This window comes from Ochlerotatus camptorhynchus, unplaced genomic scaffold (genome assembly GCF_037179485.1).
Source record: "Ochlerotatus camptorhynchus isolate MF236.1 unplaced genomic scaffold, CSIRO-AGI_Acam_v1.1 ptg000244l, whole genome shotgun sequence".
NCBI classification, from domain to species: Eukaryota; Metazoa; Arthropoda; class Insecta; order Diptera; family Culicidae; genus Ochlerotatus; species Ochlerotatus camptorhynchus.
In genome coordinates this window covers 2,237,765-2,256,852 of record NW_027040734.1, presented here as the reverse complement: position 1 = coordinate 2,256,852, position 19,088 = coordinate 2,237,765, and the positions used below count along the sequence as shown (strand labels likewise).

Sequence of the window (19,088 nt, the reverse complement as noted above, 5' to 3'; positions counted from 1 at the left end):
GAAACCAATGACTGGCAAGAATACGTAGGAGTAAACGATAAAATTTTCATCCCGGAAGACCTTTGGCAAAACCGGGATTCAAACCTGGCCGAAACACAAAACCCATCACCCACACCCCTATTGGATGAACTTACAGGCATTTGACCAACCGTTGCTGGAGGGAACCCATTTTGGCCATCTTGACTGTCGTATCGTCCCTCTCGACCCTGACCACGAGCCGCTGGAATTTTCGCTACGAATCGGATGAGATAAACTTAGTTTCATGGTGCAGACAGATGCAGGCAATACTCACAGCATTTTTCCTTGGAATCCGAACCCAATGTGAAGCCCACTGCAGTAAACAAAGAAGTCAACCTAAGCAACGATTGGAAAAACGTCAACTCTCAACAGTGATGCCGTTCTATATTATGTTGATTGTATCCTACTTGTCAACGTTTGCACACTTAATCTAGCTCGGTAAAATCTCCAAAAGCCGATTTCCTCGGCATTTACTTTTGCTGATATCTACGCAAAATATCTGTTTGTTAGCTCATATTTCAGCAAAATGTTATTTGATAGCTGAGTCTCGGCAATTGTTTTACTGAGTCTCAGCAATATAAATTGCAGAACTACTCGGCTGTTGGAATCTCGGCGAAAAAATTTAAGTGTGTCCTAAAGTGCCGAATAGTGTGCCATGCTGTGTTTCAGCACAGTGTACAGAGTTGATTACCCCTTGCCGCCTCATCAAACTGCGCGATTGGTCCAACCTTAAAGATTAAAACAAGGCTTTCCTAAGCTTTAAGGTTCGTCAAATTTCCCAGATTGATGAAGCGGCCATTTTTCGTGATGAAATTTAACAACTGTAAAATTAATTTAAAAAACCTTCGATCATCAACGCCAACGCCAAGCAGCTATTCGAAAACATAAGGCATGTGTTAGGACCTGTTATGGCCTGTCTATGCTTGTTATCATCATTCACCGGGAAACAACCCCGGAAAACCGCTTGATTGTCAACTAACATAAATCTTCCGTTGCCCCATTCTACTCTGTTTTCTGCCATAAAATTGATTCATAAGCGAATCTATATATGTACCTAGGTGCAACACCCAGACCTTACCGACCAACCGACCTGTTCGGTCGTCTGATGCTCGATTGGCTTCATACACCGTACGTAATCGCACGACAGACGACACCTAATATAAATGTGCCGGTTTGTTTATTCATTTGTCTGCCTGCCCTGCCAGCTGGGACGTTCCAGTTTTTCCATATGAATACAGCTCCCTCATACCAGATAATAGGCGTTTCATTATCAGCATTCTCTTGTTAAATATAAATGATACCAATTCCAAATCCGAGTGTCGCTTATTTGTTTCCGCACTTCACCTACACCTCGCATGGGGAAGCCGCCATACACACGAAATATGTGTGTCAATGTTATCAGCGGCCTGTCAGCCTGACATCGACATTGCCCAAATGTGTTTCTTGGGATCCGGTCTCATCGTTCGTTGATGAACTCGATGCCCCGATTTGTGTTTGCAAAATGTGCGGAATCAGACGACCGACCGGATGAACGGACGGTCGGAAGGTCGTTGATTGAAGCCACTCATCAGCGAATATATTTGTTGACCTTCTGCTGACCAGGGATGCCAGATAGTTTTGCAAATTGTCTGTATGAAAGCTAATCAAATGTCTGGATTTGTACTGAGAGTTGGGATGGGAGGGGGAGTTATGTGAAAGTCGTTTCTGACCTTCTACGAATTACATGAAACTTTGCATAATTGTTTGTTATGGGCAATCATTCACATTTTTGCCAAAAGTTGGCCATTTTGGAGCTTGTATTAAAAAAGGGCGTCTGTCATTTTTCAATCAATTATAGCACGAAAACGTCACTTCAAATCGAAATGATGTCTGAGATAAAGCTGTGGAGAAGATAAAGTATTTCTGTAAAAAATATACACGGTAATTTTGTTTTAGTCATTTTGAGTAAAGTAAAAACTGATAAATTCTCAAATATCTCAGAATAACCTTGCACATATTTTTAAAATTTTTGCGAAAAAAGCTCATGAAAAAGGCAAACTTTTGGAATTTTGTAATCCATGGACAAAAATGTGTCAAAAATTGTAGAACAAGAACTTTTGGCAAGGGGTATTCAACTCTGAACACCTTAATCCGTGCCGAGTAGTTGAGCTGTGCCAAGCGCTGTGCCGAACGTGGTTTCAATCAAAGTGTGCCTATCAATGTGTCAATATTCAATGAGTTTGGCAACTCCGAGAGTTATGACTTTTTTTTTTATTGTGTTTACACTCTCAATTTATCAGATGAATCAAGGCAAGCATTCAGCTTTCCTTCATTCTCATTAGTGTGTTTGCGGATCGGGAGGTGGAAGAGGAAGTGGAAGCCATCAAAAACCGTCCACCAGATTCTGGCTCGATGTCCCTGCTGCTGATTCCTTGCAGATGTACAGAAACGAAGGCGTAATCTGATCTATGATGGATGAAATTGCCACCTGATCCCTTTCAAATTATCCCCGACTAAAGTAACTCAGAATTTGAACGGGCGAGAATTCAATCCTACCCTAGAGTAAAGCCTCAAATCAAATTTTCAGTAATGAGCCGGTAGATGAGTCGGTAGACCACCCATCGTTCTGGGGTCCCTTAATACGAGCTAGTTCTACAGAAGGATGATGACAGAGATGCATCAGCAAAACTACCTGATCTGGTGCAGGGGATATGCTTGATGTCGGACTCGTGGAATAGAATGTAAATGCATTTTTAACTGCAATGATCCGTTACTATAAATCCTATACTATTGCTCCGTAATCGTAATCGTACTCGGATCCAGGTCTGATGGAATATGTGGGGTTAATACCTATTGACTTCCCCCAGCAGTACTGGGACTTCATTCAAAATTATATGGACATCCCTATAAAGTCCTGTGGATATCCCATCGTAGCCAATATCACTTGAGACCAATGACGTATATAAACTGTATAAACTGACGTTCATTGTCTCCAGGTTTGTTTTTGATTTTCATGATCACGGGATCCAACCAGTTTGCACAATAGGTAGCTTTTGACCAACCGTCGGTCGCGAGAGGTAACCAGTTTCAGTCGTCTTAACTGCCGTATCGACAAGACCCTCTCGACCGGCCATGGTGTGGATGAACTAGATTGAAGTCAATCCCGAATAGAAGCTGTTCTAGATGAAGTCATGAGCCACTGGGAACTTTGCTGTGGATCGGATGAGACGGACTGAGTTTTGCTAGATTTATAGAGATTCACGGTTCAGAGAATACTTACAGATTTTTTCGGAGTGATCCTCGAAACCGGTTTGTCGTTCTTAAATTCTTGATTGAATCGTTGTTTTACCAGTTATATATATGACAACAAATTCTATCACTAGCTTAACTTTTGAGTAAAAAAAGTATTCAACCGAGTAGTCAACCTTAGCAACGATTGGCAAAACGTCAACACTCAACAGTGATACCATTTTATACTATAGTTATCGTTTGTGTCCTACTAGCGAAAGTGTGCCCTAACGTTCCGAACAGTGTGCCGTGCTGTGTTTTGGCACAGTGTGCAGAGTTGATTACCCATTGAATTTTGGTCAATTTTTTAAGTTTTTGTTATTATGCCTTTTGTAATTTCTACACAGGAAACAACATTTGAGACATTTTAAATCGTTTTCTGTGTAAAAAATAGTTAAAGAATGTACAAAAAAATACCAAAAGTTTTACGGAAATTCGTTTACGTCTGAGCGAGGGGAAGACCTTGTTATATTTAGGTCTAATAGTTTAGCCAATACTGTCTAATATTTTCTAATCCCGCCTAATACTGATCCGGTTGTTGGGTTACTTTTTTGTTCAGTGTTCTATTCTGTCAAACTCAATGCGCAATGCAACCATTAAAAACAACAACAAACAATATCAACAGGTGTCACCTCTTAAGGACGTCTTACACTGAGTAGTAAATGGAATAAGGACATTGTAGGTATCAAGGTGATCCTCCAGGAAATACGGAGCAATCGTTGAAGATCGTGAACCGTTTTGAAGAAAAAAAATCATGGTGGTCATCGAATAGTTATTTGAATTGATCACTATTACAGTTGTTTCGGATCTTCTGGAGGATTATCCAATGCCCAACGGTCTATATTCTGGTGCAAATTTCGAACAAATACTGATAGCATATCAACAAGAGCTTTCGAAAAAATCGCTCATTAATGGACCACTAACGATTGTTCCGGATCTTCCAGGGTTCATAGTCTGATCCCAAAAGAAAAATCATTCTGGCAGCACATCAACAAGCGTTTTCGAGAAATTCGTTGAGCTCTAGGATTAATTTAATAAATTGACCACTTTTACGGCTGTTCCGGATCGTCATGTGGATTATTTCGTTGCACACAACTTCAGAAACACGTATAAACCTGTTTTCGAAAAATCCGAGGAGCTCTAGGCCCATTATTCTTACGGTTGTTCTGGGTTCTCTGGAAGATCATTCCGTTGTCCCTAGGGTCCATGTTCTCGTCACAACTACAAATAAGTTCTTAAATCATTCCGAAGACATCGCGGAGCCAATTTAATGCATTCGCCACTTCAACGGTTGTTCCGGATCCGGATCGGCCATACCTCACCGAGCAAAATTTTTAAATCTGCATCATTATGATATGACGATTATGATTATGATATGATGGCCGGGGAAGGCCATGTTTTTAAGCCTATTCGTTGGGTTATCTTTAAGTGGGTTACGTTTTAGTTGGGCTCTCGTTAGTTGGGCTGTAGCCCACCTAAATCGAAGTCAAATGTCACTTCTGGCAGTGCTGATTCCTTTTCGAGGGGCTCATGGATGAACAATTTGGATAGTTGCTCAAGGATTGTGATGACAATAATCAATCGGTGTATCCCTCAACAAATTTTTAGCTTGGCAGCTCAGCCCAACAAACGAAAGCCTTTCACTAAGTGGGCTATGGGTTTAGCCCAACGAGCGAAAGTTGACTGTTGAAGAATAGAGATGCATAACTTTTAATAACGGAATGATTTCAGATAATACCTCTGCTCATTGCATTGTTCTGATAGCACAAGATAAGTAAGACTTAAGGGGGCCTTCCTTAGCCCAGCCGGACATTTTCGGGTCGAAAATATTTCGACTTCCTTGGGCTTAGAGTATGATTGTTCTTGTCACACAATAATACTAATAATGTAAAACTGGCACTGGGTTAGAAAGCTACTAATTACCAACTGCGGAAGTCATCAAAGAACACTAAGATTGAGAGCCGGCGGTAATAAAGCCAATGAAGAAGAATAAGTAAGGCTTACTTTGACAGAATTGTATGTTAATAAATAACGCGCTTACAGATTTCAATTCCAATATAGAAGATTAAAGCGTACATTTGTGCAATCATTCTGCAATCATAGTTCAGAATATTTTGCTCTTAATAATGAATATTTTGGATTTATCCAGGATGAATTCTCAAAAAACTGGAATATTTCAAAATGGACGCATTCACCATAAAAACAGAAAGAAATCGAGTTTAAACTGGAATATTGGCATCACTGCTTGTGACGTGTAGAAGTTTATACGACGAAGCGGTTCGTTCTGTTGTCTCAGTATATGAATAGGAGAGATTGAAGCATGTGCTAGAGCACTTTCCAATGCGAAACAGCTATACTGTGAACTATAGATACAGACAACGTGGTAGCGTGTCTTTGCTAACCAATGCACAGTGGTACAGAATGCATATTTAGGTGGAATGATATGTTTTGAGCCTGAAATTGAAACTTTAGACTAAAAGTCTCTTCTACAAAGTTGTTCCTTATAGTTAGGCCCTCATTTTTATGACAATGAATTCTAGGGTGGTTCCTATTATCATTAAAATCAAAAATCTAACTTTTTTGTTTGAATAAATTAAGGTATACATTCTTCGGCAAAGTTATAGCTAAGCTAATTTCAAGCAACTTTGTTGAAAATAACTTTTTTGTATCTCTTAAATTGGCCGATTTAGAGCTATTTTCTTGAATTGAGTTAGGGTGGCTCTTAAAAAAACAGTTTTGTTGCTCTAGTTTTCTTATTTCGAATTTCTCAGCAAAAGCGTCTTGAGATAACATTTAGATCTTAAGAAGGCGCAATTTTTTGCTGCACAAAACTTGTCAATATCTTTCGCCAATCAAGAGTTATTGAAGTTTTTATACTAAAAATATGCAGTTTTCAAATGTTAATATCTCTGGTTGGGGCAAACAAAAAAAAAGTTTTTTTGCAGCATTTGAAAGGGCGTATGTTATTCTCAATAATATGAAAAAATTTGAGGTATGTTATTTTTTAAACTTGTATAAAATCAATTTGAATTTATTCATATTTTTTACTATATTTGAGTATATCTTCTTTATTAGAAGAGATACAGGCAACAAATCCAGCTATAAAACATTCGCCTTAAAGAGTTTTAAAAGTCTCTAGAAGATGACTTTCATGATAAATTTCAAATAAAAAAGTTATTGGCAAAAGATGGATTTCATAGGACCACTCTAATGACAAATTTATATAAAATGTGCTAGTACATTTGTTTCAATATTTGGACATTTAGTGTCTTCAAAGAAGTTTTTGTTCTTAAAAATTCCCTTCTTTTGGTGTTTGCAAACGTCAGGGTGGTCCTCAAATTAGGGAATTTTTAAAACTAACTTTTTTGTTTTACAAAATATAAACATGTGTTGTTCAAAAAAGTTGTAGTTAAGTTACTTGCAAGCAACTTTGTCGAAGAAAATTTTTTTCTATCTCTTAACGTTCTCATTTTAGAGTAATTTTTCGGAGTTGACTTAGGGTGTTCCTGGAAAAAATAGTTTTGTAGCAATAACTTTTTTATTTGAAAATTCTCATGAAAGTTATCTTCTAGAGACTTTTAAAACTCTTTAAGACGAATGTTTTATAGCCGGATTTGTTGCCTGTATCTCTTCTAATAAAAAAGATATACTCAAATATAGTAAAAAATAAGAATAAATTCATATTGATTTTATACGAGTTAAAAAAATAACATACCTCCAATTTTTTCATATTATTGAGAATAACATACGCCCTTTAAAATGCTGCAAAAAAACTTTTTTTTTGTTTGCCCCAACCAGAGCTATTAACATTTGAAAAGTGCATATTTTTAGTAAACAAACGTCAATAACTCTTGATCGGCGAAAGATATTGACAAGTTTTGTGCAGCAAAAATTTGCGCCTTCTTAAGATCTAAAAGTTATCTGAAGACACCTTTGCTGAAAAATTCGAAATAAGAAAAATAGAGCAAAAAAACTGTTTTTTTAAGAGCCACCCTAACTTAATTCAAGAAAATAGCTCTAAATCAGCCAATTTAAGAGACACAAAAAGTTATTTTCAACAAAGTTGCTTGAAATTAGCTCAGATATAACTTTGCCGAAGAATGTATACCTTAATTTATTCAAACAAAAAAGTTAGATTTTTGATTTTAATGATAATAGGAACCACCCTAGAATTCATTGTCATAAAAATGAGGGCCTAACTATAAGGAACAACTTTGTAGAAGAGACTTTTAGTCTAAAGTTTCAATTTCAGGCTCAAAACATATCATTCCACCTAAATCTGCATTCTGTACCACTGTGCAATGCTAATTGCAGCCAATAAAGTAATTTGATTTACACTCTGTAGTAACTATGCTTCTCTTTGTTGTGAAAGATTTTATGTACAATAAAAAGAGCTTGATGTGAGGTTTGTTCACTTGCGGTTCTTTGTTAAATTCATGCTGGAATAATTAAGGCACATCATGTGTTTGAATACTGATTGAACTACAAGATGAGATGCCCACAATCCATAAGAAGTCTTGCAAGCGATTCGAGGGCCTCCCGATAGTATAGTCTAGTCAGTACTGGCGGGGTCATAACATGCCAGAGGCGGTGCATTCACTTCCCTGGCCAGCTATGTATATCTATAAATTCCAGAGAAGACTAAAGAAATAAGAGTACCCTCGACTCGCAATAACGTGCATGTCATCCTCCAACCAGTTCACCTTGAGGTGCTTTGCGTAATTTGTTTCCCCCGCGGATAATGGTCATTGATCGGTATGATTGCAGTTAAGAGCTGATTGATTCATGGTTCATTCCCACAGTCAGCGGATTGAGTGAAAATGTCACTGATTCGTTAGTCACGAACCCGCCGCGAATTACCGGAAGTCTCAACACCCATCGTAAAACCTAAACCACAATCATAAAACTTGACATGTCGTCAGCAGGGCTTACCAAAAACAAAAAACACTCGGACGATTTCGATCATTTGTTTACCATTAATGCATTACCAAGCACGAATCTGAACTGAGGATAAACAAATGCCAAAAAGATCTTCATACGGAGATTTTTTTCTGGATCTTGTAGTATTGGTATTTTATCAAATTAAAGGGTGTCCACCATGAAATTGCCATACACAAAATTGATTCGCAAAATTCGAGTTTTCATCCGATTGCCATCAAATTTTCAGGGATTGAGAAATAACTATTAAACTTCATTTTACCATTTTACTCGTATTTTATTTACAGTCCATACGCAAATGCCCGCACCTTGGCCTTAACCCCGGCCATAAGATTCTGCACAACCTGTGAATCAACCGTTTTTTGCATGTAAACCCATACTTTCTTCAGTTCCTCGACTGTCTTCACTACCTTAGGTCGTTTAAGAAGGTGCTGCTTCATAATCGCCCAGTACTTCTCGATGGGGCGGAGCTCCGGAGTGTTGGGAGGGTTGAACATTTTCGGCACGAAATTGACCTTATTGTCCGCATACCACTTCAGCACTTCCTTGGAGTAGTGGCATGAGGCCAAATCCGGGCAGAAGATTGTTGGGACGTTGTGGGCCTTCAGGAGAGGAAGCAGCCGCTTCTGGAGGCACTCTTTTATGTACACCTGTCCGTTCATCGTGTCCTGGGTCACGAAAGGTGCACTCCGCTTCCCGCACGTGCAGATGGCTTGCCAAACCAGGAATTTCTTCGCAAATTTGGACATCTTCTGCGTGCGGACATGCTCCGGAACGCTGAACTTATCCTTGGCCGTGAAAAACAGGTTGCCGGGGATCTGTTTGAAGTCGGCCTTCACATATGTTTCGTCGTCCATGATGCAGCATTCAACTTTCGTCAGCATGTTGAGGTACAACTTCCTGGCACGGGTTTTGGTGGACTTGTTCTGCTTCTCGTCACGATTAGGGGCCTTTTTTACCTTAAACGTTCGAAGCCCAGCCTTAGTTTTGGCCTTCTGGACAAAACTTCGGCTTAGGTGCAGCTTCTTAGCCACATCCCTAACGGAGGCGTTCGGATTTCGGTTGAAGGCCCCAACTACGCGGTTGTGATTTTTGGTGTTGTACGGAATACTTTTTCCTTCACTTCTGGGCTTCCGATCGGTGGTCAACCGTTCCTCGAACCGCTTAATCACTCGCGACACCGTGGAATTCGCGATTCCCAACGTTTTAGCGATGGAACGATGCGAGAGATCCTTGTTCTCGTGATGAATGCGCAAGATTTTATCACGCACGAGCTGTTCTTTCGACTCCATTTCCGCGAGTTTTGATCACAGGACTTTAAAACTTGCAGGATGTAAATAATGCACTATGAACTAAATCCACCCAAATTTTCATTAAATTCTACCCAACGGTTAAAAAGTTAGAGCAATTTCATAGTGTGGCAATTTCATCGTGGACACCCTTTAAGATTGAATAAGAAAAATTTCGTTCAAAATAATATAGGACTAAAACTGGAAACTGTCGATTTTTTTTCAAAAAAGATTGCTAGTTTTAATTTTCTAGATTCTTTTTTTGTTGCATTTGATGAGTTAAGTCTTGCTCATATTGTGGTTCTCAATTGCTTGGAATAACATTTGTTATCGTTGAGAATTAAATTGTTCAGATGGAATATTTTCGGTGATCTTGGATGTTGTTTGTGAGCTTGAGCATGGAACTGATTGAAACAGTATTTGTGATAATTAATTGGAGGATGTCACTTGAAACACCTATGAGTGCATGTAGTTAACTGATGAGGAATGTGTAATATTGTAACGTAGATAACTTAAAGAATGACATTCACACAGATTGGAGGCTGTCAGATTAATATTTTCAAATAAATATACTTTAATCAAAAAGAGTCGAGAAGGGAAAGAATGTAGTATATGTGACATGGTAGTAATTGAATAAAAATCAATTAACCTTCATTCATTTGGTGTGAAGTCGACAAATTGAATTTGGCAGCACTGAGCGTCGACGTACACGAATTGACAGATTGGCGTTGCCGGCACCGTCGAAAAATTTGCTCTTCCCAGCAAATATCGACAGTTTCTTATGGGAAATTTCGGTGGAGCGAAAGGATAGTACAAAATCCGCCATGTTTCACGCACAGTCTCACGTTTGCTTATGAATTTTCTCATAGGAGTAAAGAGCTACAGAGTCGCCGTCAACGCCAATACGTACTGAGGTTGGTTTGAACTTGAGTTTCGGAAAGCTCCGAATACACGAATATTAAAGAGCCTGAATTTATAAAGAGGTGACATCTTATACATTTGACAGGTCTTCTGCTTGATTGGAATGACTTTTCCTATGACTTTGACAGACAATCGATTGTTCCAATTTTGACATGTCATCTCTTTATAAATTCAGGCTCTTTAACGAATATGATTCGTGTACTGGCAATCGAACATCGGCTTCGATGAATGCGCATAAGATGCGAAGTGAGGGAGATGAAATAATGAAGAATTGGAATAAGCCTTTGGGTTGGAAGAGTGTGACCCGATGTGTGAACTAGTCAATCGAGCTCGTTCAGACTAGCTCGTTTACTCGTTATTCTTAAAGCGGGCAGTCGCTGGTGTGGATCGCGGAAGAGTTTGGCTGGCGTCGAGATGGGCAGGAGCTAATGTTCACGAAAAGTTCACTATTTTACCATACAGAAATTCAAAACAAAAAAAATTATGGGTGGTTTTGGACAGTTTTTGACCTGTTTCATACGACCGAAAGGCTGGTCACAAATGCCGTGCCAAACTGATTTCCTACGCAATTAATCAACCTTTGATGTGAATTTCGCTAATAAACACAAGGAGCATTTCTTATAGCAACACTTGCCATAACAAAATGGGCATAGTTCATTTTAGTAAACAAACTAACACTTCTTCCTTGTGTGTCACCTTTGATGAAGCTCCTAGGACTCTAGGAGAGGTTTAGACCAGTTCACGACAGATCTCACTTAGTTATGGGATTTTCTATCCTGAGCGATTGGTTGCTTTCGCATTTAATTTGGGGCTCCACCGCGTTGAGTCTTGTCTCGTAGCGCGTGACCGATCCACCGTCACATATCTAGATAGAGCTGGAATTAGGACGTAACAGCTTTTGTAAACAATGACTTCTCTAGATTATTTCTAGGAATCCAAGGAACGCTCACGCAATCCAATACAACCATCGGCTAGGGGAAGTCTTCCCTACCCTAAGATGTTGATTTTCTAGAAATCGTCGAGAGAAGTCATTGTTTACAAAAGCTCTATCTATGTTCTCGAATTTCTGATCGCATTGAAGATGAGCTCAACATCCGAGATCCAGTAATAAGATCACCAAGTAAATAAATGCCTCACGGTCTAAACAGATGCTTGCGTAGAACACGCTTAGCACGCTTAGAGTGATCAGAAGAGCGACGAATGACCTGAGTGGTACGATTTTCAGGAAGTCCTCCCAGCTTGGCTTCCCCGGTGGCATCGACATCATCGCACAAAACTTTGAGACGATGGTGGACACTTAGGGCCCACGCACATTAGATCCGGATCGGACGCGTTGCGGCAAAGTGACAGCTAAATCTATTGTCTAACTGTCGAATTTACGTCAACGCAACGCAAACGGATCTAATGTGGGTGGCTCTTTAGGGTAGCGTGTTGTAATACGCGGCCCCTAAGGAAATGATCGATGGCCCCCCCTAAGTACTTTTCGATGGGCCTTAGTTTCGGTGCGTTGGGGGTGGTGGGGGTCATGTCCTTGAGTACGAAACCGTTGGCTTCGTGCCACTCCAGGACAACATTTAAATAGTGGCACGAAGCTAGATTCGGCCAGAAGATCGCAGGGCCCTCGTGTTGCTTCAGCAGACGGTTCTGTAGACACTCCTTGAGGTAGATCTCCCCGTGTACAGTCCCGGTAGTCACGAACGGTGCACTCCGTCTGCCACATGAGCAGATCGCTTGCCAGATCATATATTTCTTGGCAAACTTTGAAAGTTTCTGCTTCCTTACTTCCTCCGGAACATCAAACTAGTGCTGGGTGGTGAAGAACAGTAGCCCTGGAAGCTGCCGGAAGTCAGCCTTGACGTAAGTCTCATCACATCATCCATGATGAGACAATGAGGCTTCGTCAGCATCTGGGTGTACAATTTCCGGGCCCGTGACTTTCCCACCGTATTTTGCCGTTCGTCACGATTTGGAGTCTTCTACACTTTGTACGTATGCAGTCCCTCCCGGTCCTTGACTCTCTGAACGAAAGACTTGGACAGATTCAACATCCCTGACCGAAGCATTGGGATTCCGATTAAACGCTTTCACGACACGCTTGTGATCCTGATCACTAATTGAACATCCATTCTAACCGCATTTCTCCTTCCGTTCGATGTTCAGAGTTTCGCAGTAACGTTTAATCACACGACTCCCAGTTGACTGCACGATTCCGAGTTGTTTTCCGATGTCCCCCGATGAGAGACTTGAGGATTTTCCAGGTGCTTGCGCAAAATCAATTCGCGACGTTGCTTTTCGGATGACGCCCTTTTTTCCAACTTTCGAAAAACTGACAGTGATAAAAATACACTGTAAACAATACACTCTAAACTACTTCTACCCAAATTTTCAAGAGAAAATATTCAATGGCTAATTTTCTATAGCGTTTTTTTCCGTGATGCAATTTGATGTGGGACACCCTTTAGCGCGAATTTCAGTTGCTCCTGAAATATCATGCTGGTAGACGCTGATGCCCTGTTTACATTATGCTGGTGAGCTTTTTTTTGTTAAAAAATGAAATGTCACCTATTAAAAATTTGTTTACTAGAATACACATATCTCCGGCTGTAATGAAGCGATATCAATTATTTTAATGTCAAATTACAAGTGAGAAAATTTGCTTTCAATCAACTGGATACTATTTTTCAGTGAGATTAGTTGTATTGTTTTCACCACCACTACAAACATTTGTATTTACCTTGCTTAAAAACTTTGCTGAAATCAAATTTTTCTTGGAAATATGCAAAACATTAAAAAAAGAAAAACAATCTATTAATTAACAACAATACCACTAATCTCACTGACAAATGATGTTCAGCTGATCGAAATAAAATTTTCTTTGGGGTTTAATTTGGGGTTCAAATAATTGATATAGCTTCATTACAGCCGGAGATATGTGTGTTTTAGTAAACCAACATTTTTGTGAGTGAAATGCAGCTATCTATAAAACTATCCTACTGAGATTTTTTTCTGGCTACATTTTTGGATTCAGCGCACGATTTTACATAAGAATCATATAACAAACATTGAAGTTCATTTTTGTTTACTACGTAAACTAGTGTAACAGAACATGCAGTTCAAATGGAAAGGTTGTCGAAGAAAAAGAGGCTGCCGACAATAGTTAACAACTCCCCTCAGAAATTTGGAGCGTTGTAATAACGTATTCAACCCGTTTTGGACAATTCTGTCGATTGGAATGGGTATAATAGAGATTTTCACGCCTGGTTGTATTCGTGCGCTGCGTGAAACTGTGGTAGTGAAAATCCAAGAAAAATACATAACAAACCGCTGTCAATCTCATTATGGCTGATGAATTACATACATTTTGAGGTTAGCCCGAGGAAAATAATAAACAACTTTACACGGTGATAGACCCTCGTTAGTGTGCGTGCGTTAAACGTCACTAATCTCTATAGCAAGCAGTAGATAAATGTAAACAAACCAACACGTCATATGTGTGCAAACAACGTCAAATTGCTAATAGAAATGCGGACACTGCTTAGGTTGACGAGAATACGTAAATTAATCTACCTACGACCTACATTCTAGTCAATACCGTTCAAATCTATAAAATGAATTTCCGTCTGTCTGTGTGTCTATCTGACCCTTATAGACTCAGAAACTAATGAACCGATCGGCTTGAAAATTTGTAAACAGGTTTTTTTGGAGCAGGGAAAGGTTCTTATGATGGCTCTCATACAAATGAAACAAAAATTTCTGCATAACTCGAGAACTAATCAAGCAAATGGAACCAAATTTGGCATGTGGAGGTCATAGGGGGTAGCCTCTTAGATAAGAGGGAGGGGGGCTACGTACAATATACCATGCTTTTTTTCAATTAGCGCTTAAACTCAAGCTAATATTGAATCCCGAGGAAGGCCGGGCACAATCAGCTAGTGACCTATAAAGATCGAAGATTGGTTGTAAAATGGCTGAGATATGAGCGAAACACATTTACATGTTTTTAAATTGTGTCCCTAAACTTATGATCGGAAGTGTATCTACAAATATTTTCAAATTTCATTATCATTTTTGAGGTTCATTGAGGTTCTGATTTTCGCCCATCAACTGTGTTGCCTACAAGCTAAATTACGATTACGAGTAGTGTGCGGTTTGACCGAGAAATAGTCGATATTATGCGGAAATACCGATGTCAAGTGAAGTCTGATGAAAATGCACATAAGACTGATATGAGATTATACGCTACTAAATGGGCAGCACACACATTTCGCTCTTCTAATGCCTGCCGCATATAATCTTCGAACAGCAACAAGTACCTCTTTACCCGTGCCGTTATTACCAATAAACAAGTGCTTATGGTTGATTTCATGCATTTTCTTCTTCTCTTCCTCCTCTCCCTTTCCAGCGAACCCTTCGAGACGAAACCGATCCTGGCATCAGCTTTAACCATAGTCAAAGGCAAACATTCCTTGTTAGATATAGTTAGAGTGGAGACACGGTCTAAAGTGAGTATTAGTACATATATCAAGAATGCCATAATGGGAAGCTAATCGGCACTGCTATTTTGTCTTCTGTCCGTAGATTATGTTCTCATTCCTGTCGGTTGGCTGGGGTCTAATCTCGGACATCGATATCGAGAGCGAGAGACTGCGGGCCATCGGTGGCCAACGGTTTACACTTTGGTCCGTCCATCGGCTAATCAGCCTACGTACCTATCAGGGCAAGGTATCGTACGTACCGGCGCTAGTTAGTAATATGAATAGATCCAACTCGCTGCCCCACGAAGGTGGCGTAGGAGGAGGTGTAGGATTACTGAAACACAGCATAAGTTACAATACTACCTTGGACTGTCACGACTGCCGGACCGGTGGAGGTGGTGGTGCAGGAGCCAACGATAGCCACAGCAATTGCGATGCCTGCGATACAAATTTCAGTGATGTTCTTTCGTTGGAAACTGGAAGTAATCTGGACACTTTTCGGCCCCGTATCGATAGCTGGTATTCGGCAACGTCCCGCAAGAGCACCTACTTCTCCACGGTGGACAGCATTTACGAAAGTGATCGCGCTTCCAACGAGGGCACACCGAACGGTGCCAATGTGGCGCAGATGTACGGGCCACCTTCGAGGCTTCCAGCACTGACGGCTCCAGTGTCGGACGGCTGGAAGACCATCGACGGTGAATTTGTGATGGTGCATGCGGCCTACCAGACGCATCTGAGCACGGATTGCTTCTTCGCTCCCCTTTCCAAGCTAAATGATGGCATCATTTGGTTGCTGATCATCAAGGCAGGAGTTAGTCGATCGCAGCTGTTGTCGTTCCTGCTGGGACTGAGCAACGGGTCACACATTCCAACGCAGGCCAACCGATACATCCAGATGATTCCAGTGACGGCATTCCGGATCGAACCCAGTGGCTCCAGCGGTCATATGACCGTGGACGGCGAGAACGTTGAGTACGGTCCAATCCAGGCGGAGATCTTTCCTAGTTTAGCCAAAGTGATGGTACCGAAATGATTATCCTGAGGTATGAATGTGTTTGTGTAGTTTCGTTCACGGATAGTGTTGCTGCAGTGGGTATGGTGTTTGAAATATCCATTACGAGTATGTATTGTTAGCACCCGATATAGGTGGGTGGGAAATAATAGTGATTCAATGGATGTCAATTGGCTGAACCTCCTCGTCAAGCCGCTTATGAGAATGTATGAATGCAACGAGTAAAGTGTTTTGGTTGATATTCATCGACTTGTTTATGTCCGGAGCGTATTTCTGAGTACGTCAATGGGAGAATGGATGGACGACTATCGATCGATGGTAATATGCACACGCTCCCGCTCCTCATTTTCAGGGAAGAGGCCTGTGAGAACCAAACTTTTAAATTGGTAATTTCGCTCCCCAGGGATCATTGTAAACCAACTTCGTGTAGATTCTGCAATTCGTTAGCGACATTATTTAAACGGAAAACATTACCTATAGGCAAGTGGATCGTACTGTTGTGCGTGCTTGAACTACATAGAACTTTTTCCCAAAGCTGCTATGTATAACTTCCTTCTGGAGAGCAAGAGTAACCTTACTTACCTTACCGATTAGGCTAAGGCCTTGATGCCCTCTGCTGTCCGAAGAAGTCGTCTCCACTCTAGTCGGTCCATGGCTCAGAGAAAGAGAGTCACTTCTACTCATAGGTATAGAGAAATCTCGAAAAGCTGCAGAAACTCAACGCTGAGTGCCTGCAGTTTTTAGAAATTCCTTATACAACTGAGTAGAAGTGACTCTCTCTAAGTTATTCTCAGTGGCCATATTTATAGTTATTTCTATAGAGTACAAAATGTAGAAATGTATTCATCGAAAAAAGCAATATTTCCAGAGAAACCGCCAATTTACTGAACATTTCCATGCTGCAAAACCGACTTGACTTGGAAAGTAGCACCTTATTAAGGCTCTGAACCATTTGGTGGATTATTTTAACTTTTGGTTAAAATTTGACAGATGGAAAGTTATCGATTAACCCTGCTATCCGAGCATGGTTATTTCTGACAGAAAAGAAGTTAAATTTTGACGACCGTGGCTCGAAAACCGGTCGATCGACAGCACGGGGATTTTCGAACATAAGAAATAACTTTCGAAATGTCACTTTTAACCACGAGTTAAATTTAACTCGGCAAATGGTCCACAGCCTAAGTTCTGCAAACAGAATCTTACACGAACACTCGATGCAACGTGTAAATTAATAGGATTTTGACAGTTCTTGCAGCTGGAGAAGACTATGATGCCGGGCAAGGTTGTCATTCGCCAAATTATTCCTACAGTTAATTCTCAGTTTTGCGTAGGCCTTAACAACCATTATTACAGATGAGCAGGAAGGATATTTTTCGATCGACTTTACCCTGCTTTTTCCCAATAAAATTGGGAACCTAAGGGCAGACGTCCACTGTTGTGGTGGCGGTGTGGCATCTATTAACATGGGAAAACATCATGTCAACATCGACATTATGTTTCGACACAAATGGGTACCTGGCTTAAGGATTGGTAATATACTTCTGCCACCTATTAAAGACGACTACAGCAGGTGCATCCCGGCTTGCTTCCACTCACTTGCTATAAAAAATTGTTTTTCGGAATTATTAAATCATTAGATATTATAATGATAGTTAGTAGTTGTAAGTCACAAGATAAGGTTGTAAACTAGGTGTTTAACACATAAAACCTGTCATTATTGCTTTCAGTGCGTCACAATACGTGATTTTACGATTCGTGAGCGCTCACTCTGAGTGAACGCTCACGAGTCATAAATTCGCTGATTGTGACGCACTGAAAGTGAAATTGACAGGTTTTATGTGTCAAATACATACCTTCCAACCTCTTCTTGTTTCTGACAAGTAAAAACTTTCATAATAGCATCCAATGATTCCATAGTTCCGAAAAACATTTTTTATAGCGAAGTGAGTGGAAGTAACCCTGGGTGCATCAGTACCATCTAATATCCTCCGGACACGAATCAAAACATATTCTTTTGAAACTGCAGCTAAAAAAAAATGTGCGCTCATATACAGGAACTTACCAGCATTGAAGCTCATCTACTGAAAAGCAATTGTATCATCAAGTATCGTCAAATTTATTATGGTTACAATATCAAAAAATGAACGCAGATCAATAAAAAAAAAATCAAATATCACAAGTAACATGGAGCAATTATGAACTCAAACCTTTATTTTAAACCCTATTCCAAATCGACATAAATCGTAGTGAAATAGATACCCATAACCATAATTACCAATTAAAACGAACATTTTCACAAAACTAATATTTGTGCTAAAAATTACCCCTTTCAAGAAAAAAAAAACCTAGTGAACATTTACCCCCCATAATCTAAATTAATCCTTTAGATGAAGAAAGAAAATTACCTTGCCGACATTTATAACGGTGGCAAATGACAGAGAACACTACCAAGTAATATCAAACTGATCTTAAAGTAAACAAAAGAAACGAACAAAGGTTGTAGATTTTAGCCAAATTCACATCTGTTAGAAAATCACCCACACTTACACACACACACACCCATACATTCGAAATTGAAGTATTAATTAGCCAACAGTAAGCGGAATATAATTGCATTGAAAGTTTGTTATGCTTCCTTCGAACTATTGTTTTCATCTGTTATCTAGTCTGTAATTTAGCGTGTTTAGGCAATTGTTACCATATGCAAACGGACAAAGATCAAAGAAGCGGGAAAGCGCCATTCTCCACTAAGTAGCAGATTTTCGGCAGATTAGGTAGAGGTTTCAGTTATCCGAATCGTTCCGTAAACCAAAAACCGTAAACCTCCGAGAGGAAGTTGTTTTGTTACGATACAATAGCGGTATGTGCGTAGGTGCAGTTTGTACAGTTGGGTTTTTGGAACTTTTGTAAGGCTTATTAGTGGCGTGGTGTAGATTACCACGGTTCTATTGGTTATACAATATTTGTTATTGTAATCGGGATGATTGGACACCACACAGATGTAATTTGTAAGGCAAACATTATAGTGCATCAAATATGCCAGTAAGAACAAGGTTACAAACAAATACAACATTTTCATCACATTTCAAACGACGGTTAGTAAAGGTTCTGGTGGTGTTTCTACTTTGAAAGAAAGCCCCTTCTAATGCTATTTATTTTAATTAT

General features: G+C 39.9%; 1 protein-coding gene across 3 annotated transcripts in view; it reads left to right on the top strand.

Annotated features, from left to right (window-relative positions):
• Positions 1-18,307, top strand: part of Sk2 (Sphingosine kinase 2) — a 69,516-nt gene extending 51,209 nt beyond the window's left edge. For all 3 annotated transcript variants that reach the window (XM_065226101.1, XM_065226102.1, XM_065226103.1), the window contains exons 3-5: positions 14,836-14,935; positions 15,012-16,863; positions 17,107-18,307. In XM_065226101.1, the coding sequence (XP_065082173.1) occupies positions 14,836-14,935; positions 15,012-15,944 (1,033 nt within the window). In that variant the 3' untranslated portion in view covers positions 15,945-16,863; positions 17,107-18,307. The remainder of the gene's footprint in view (positions 1-14,835; positions 14,936-15,011; positions 16,864-17,106) is intronic.
• Positions 18,308-19,088: the final 781 nt, after the last annotated feature.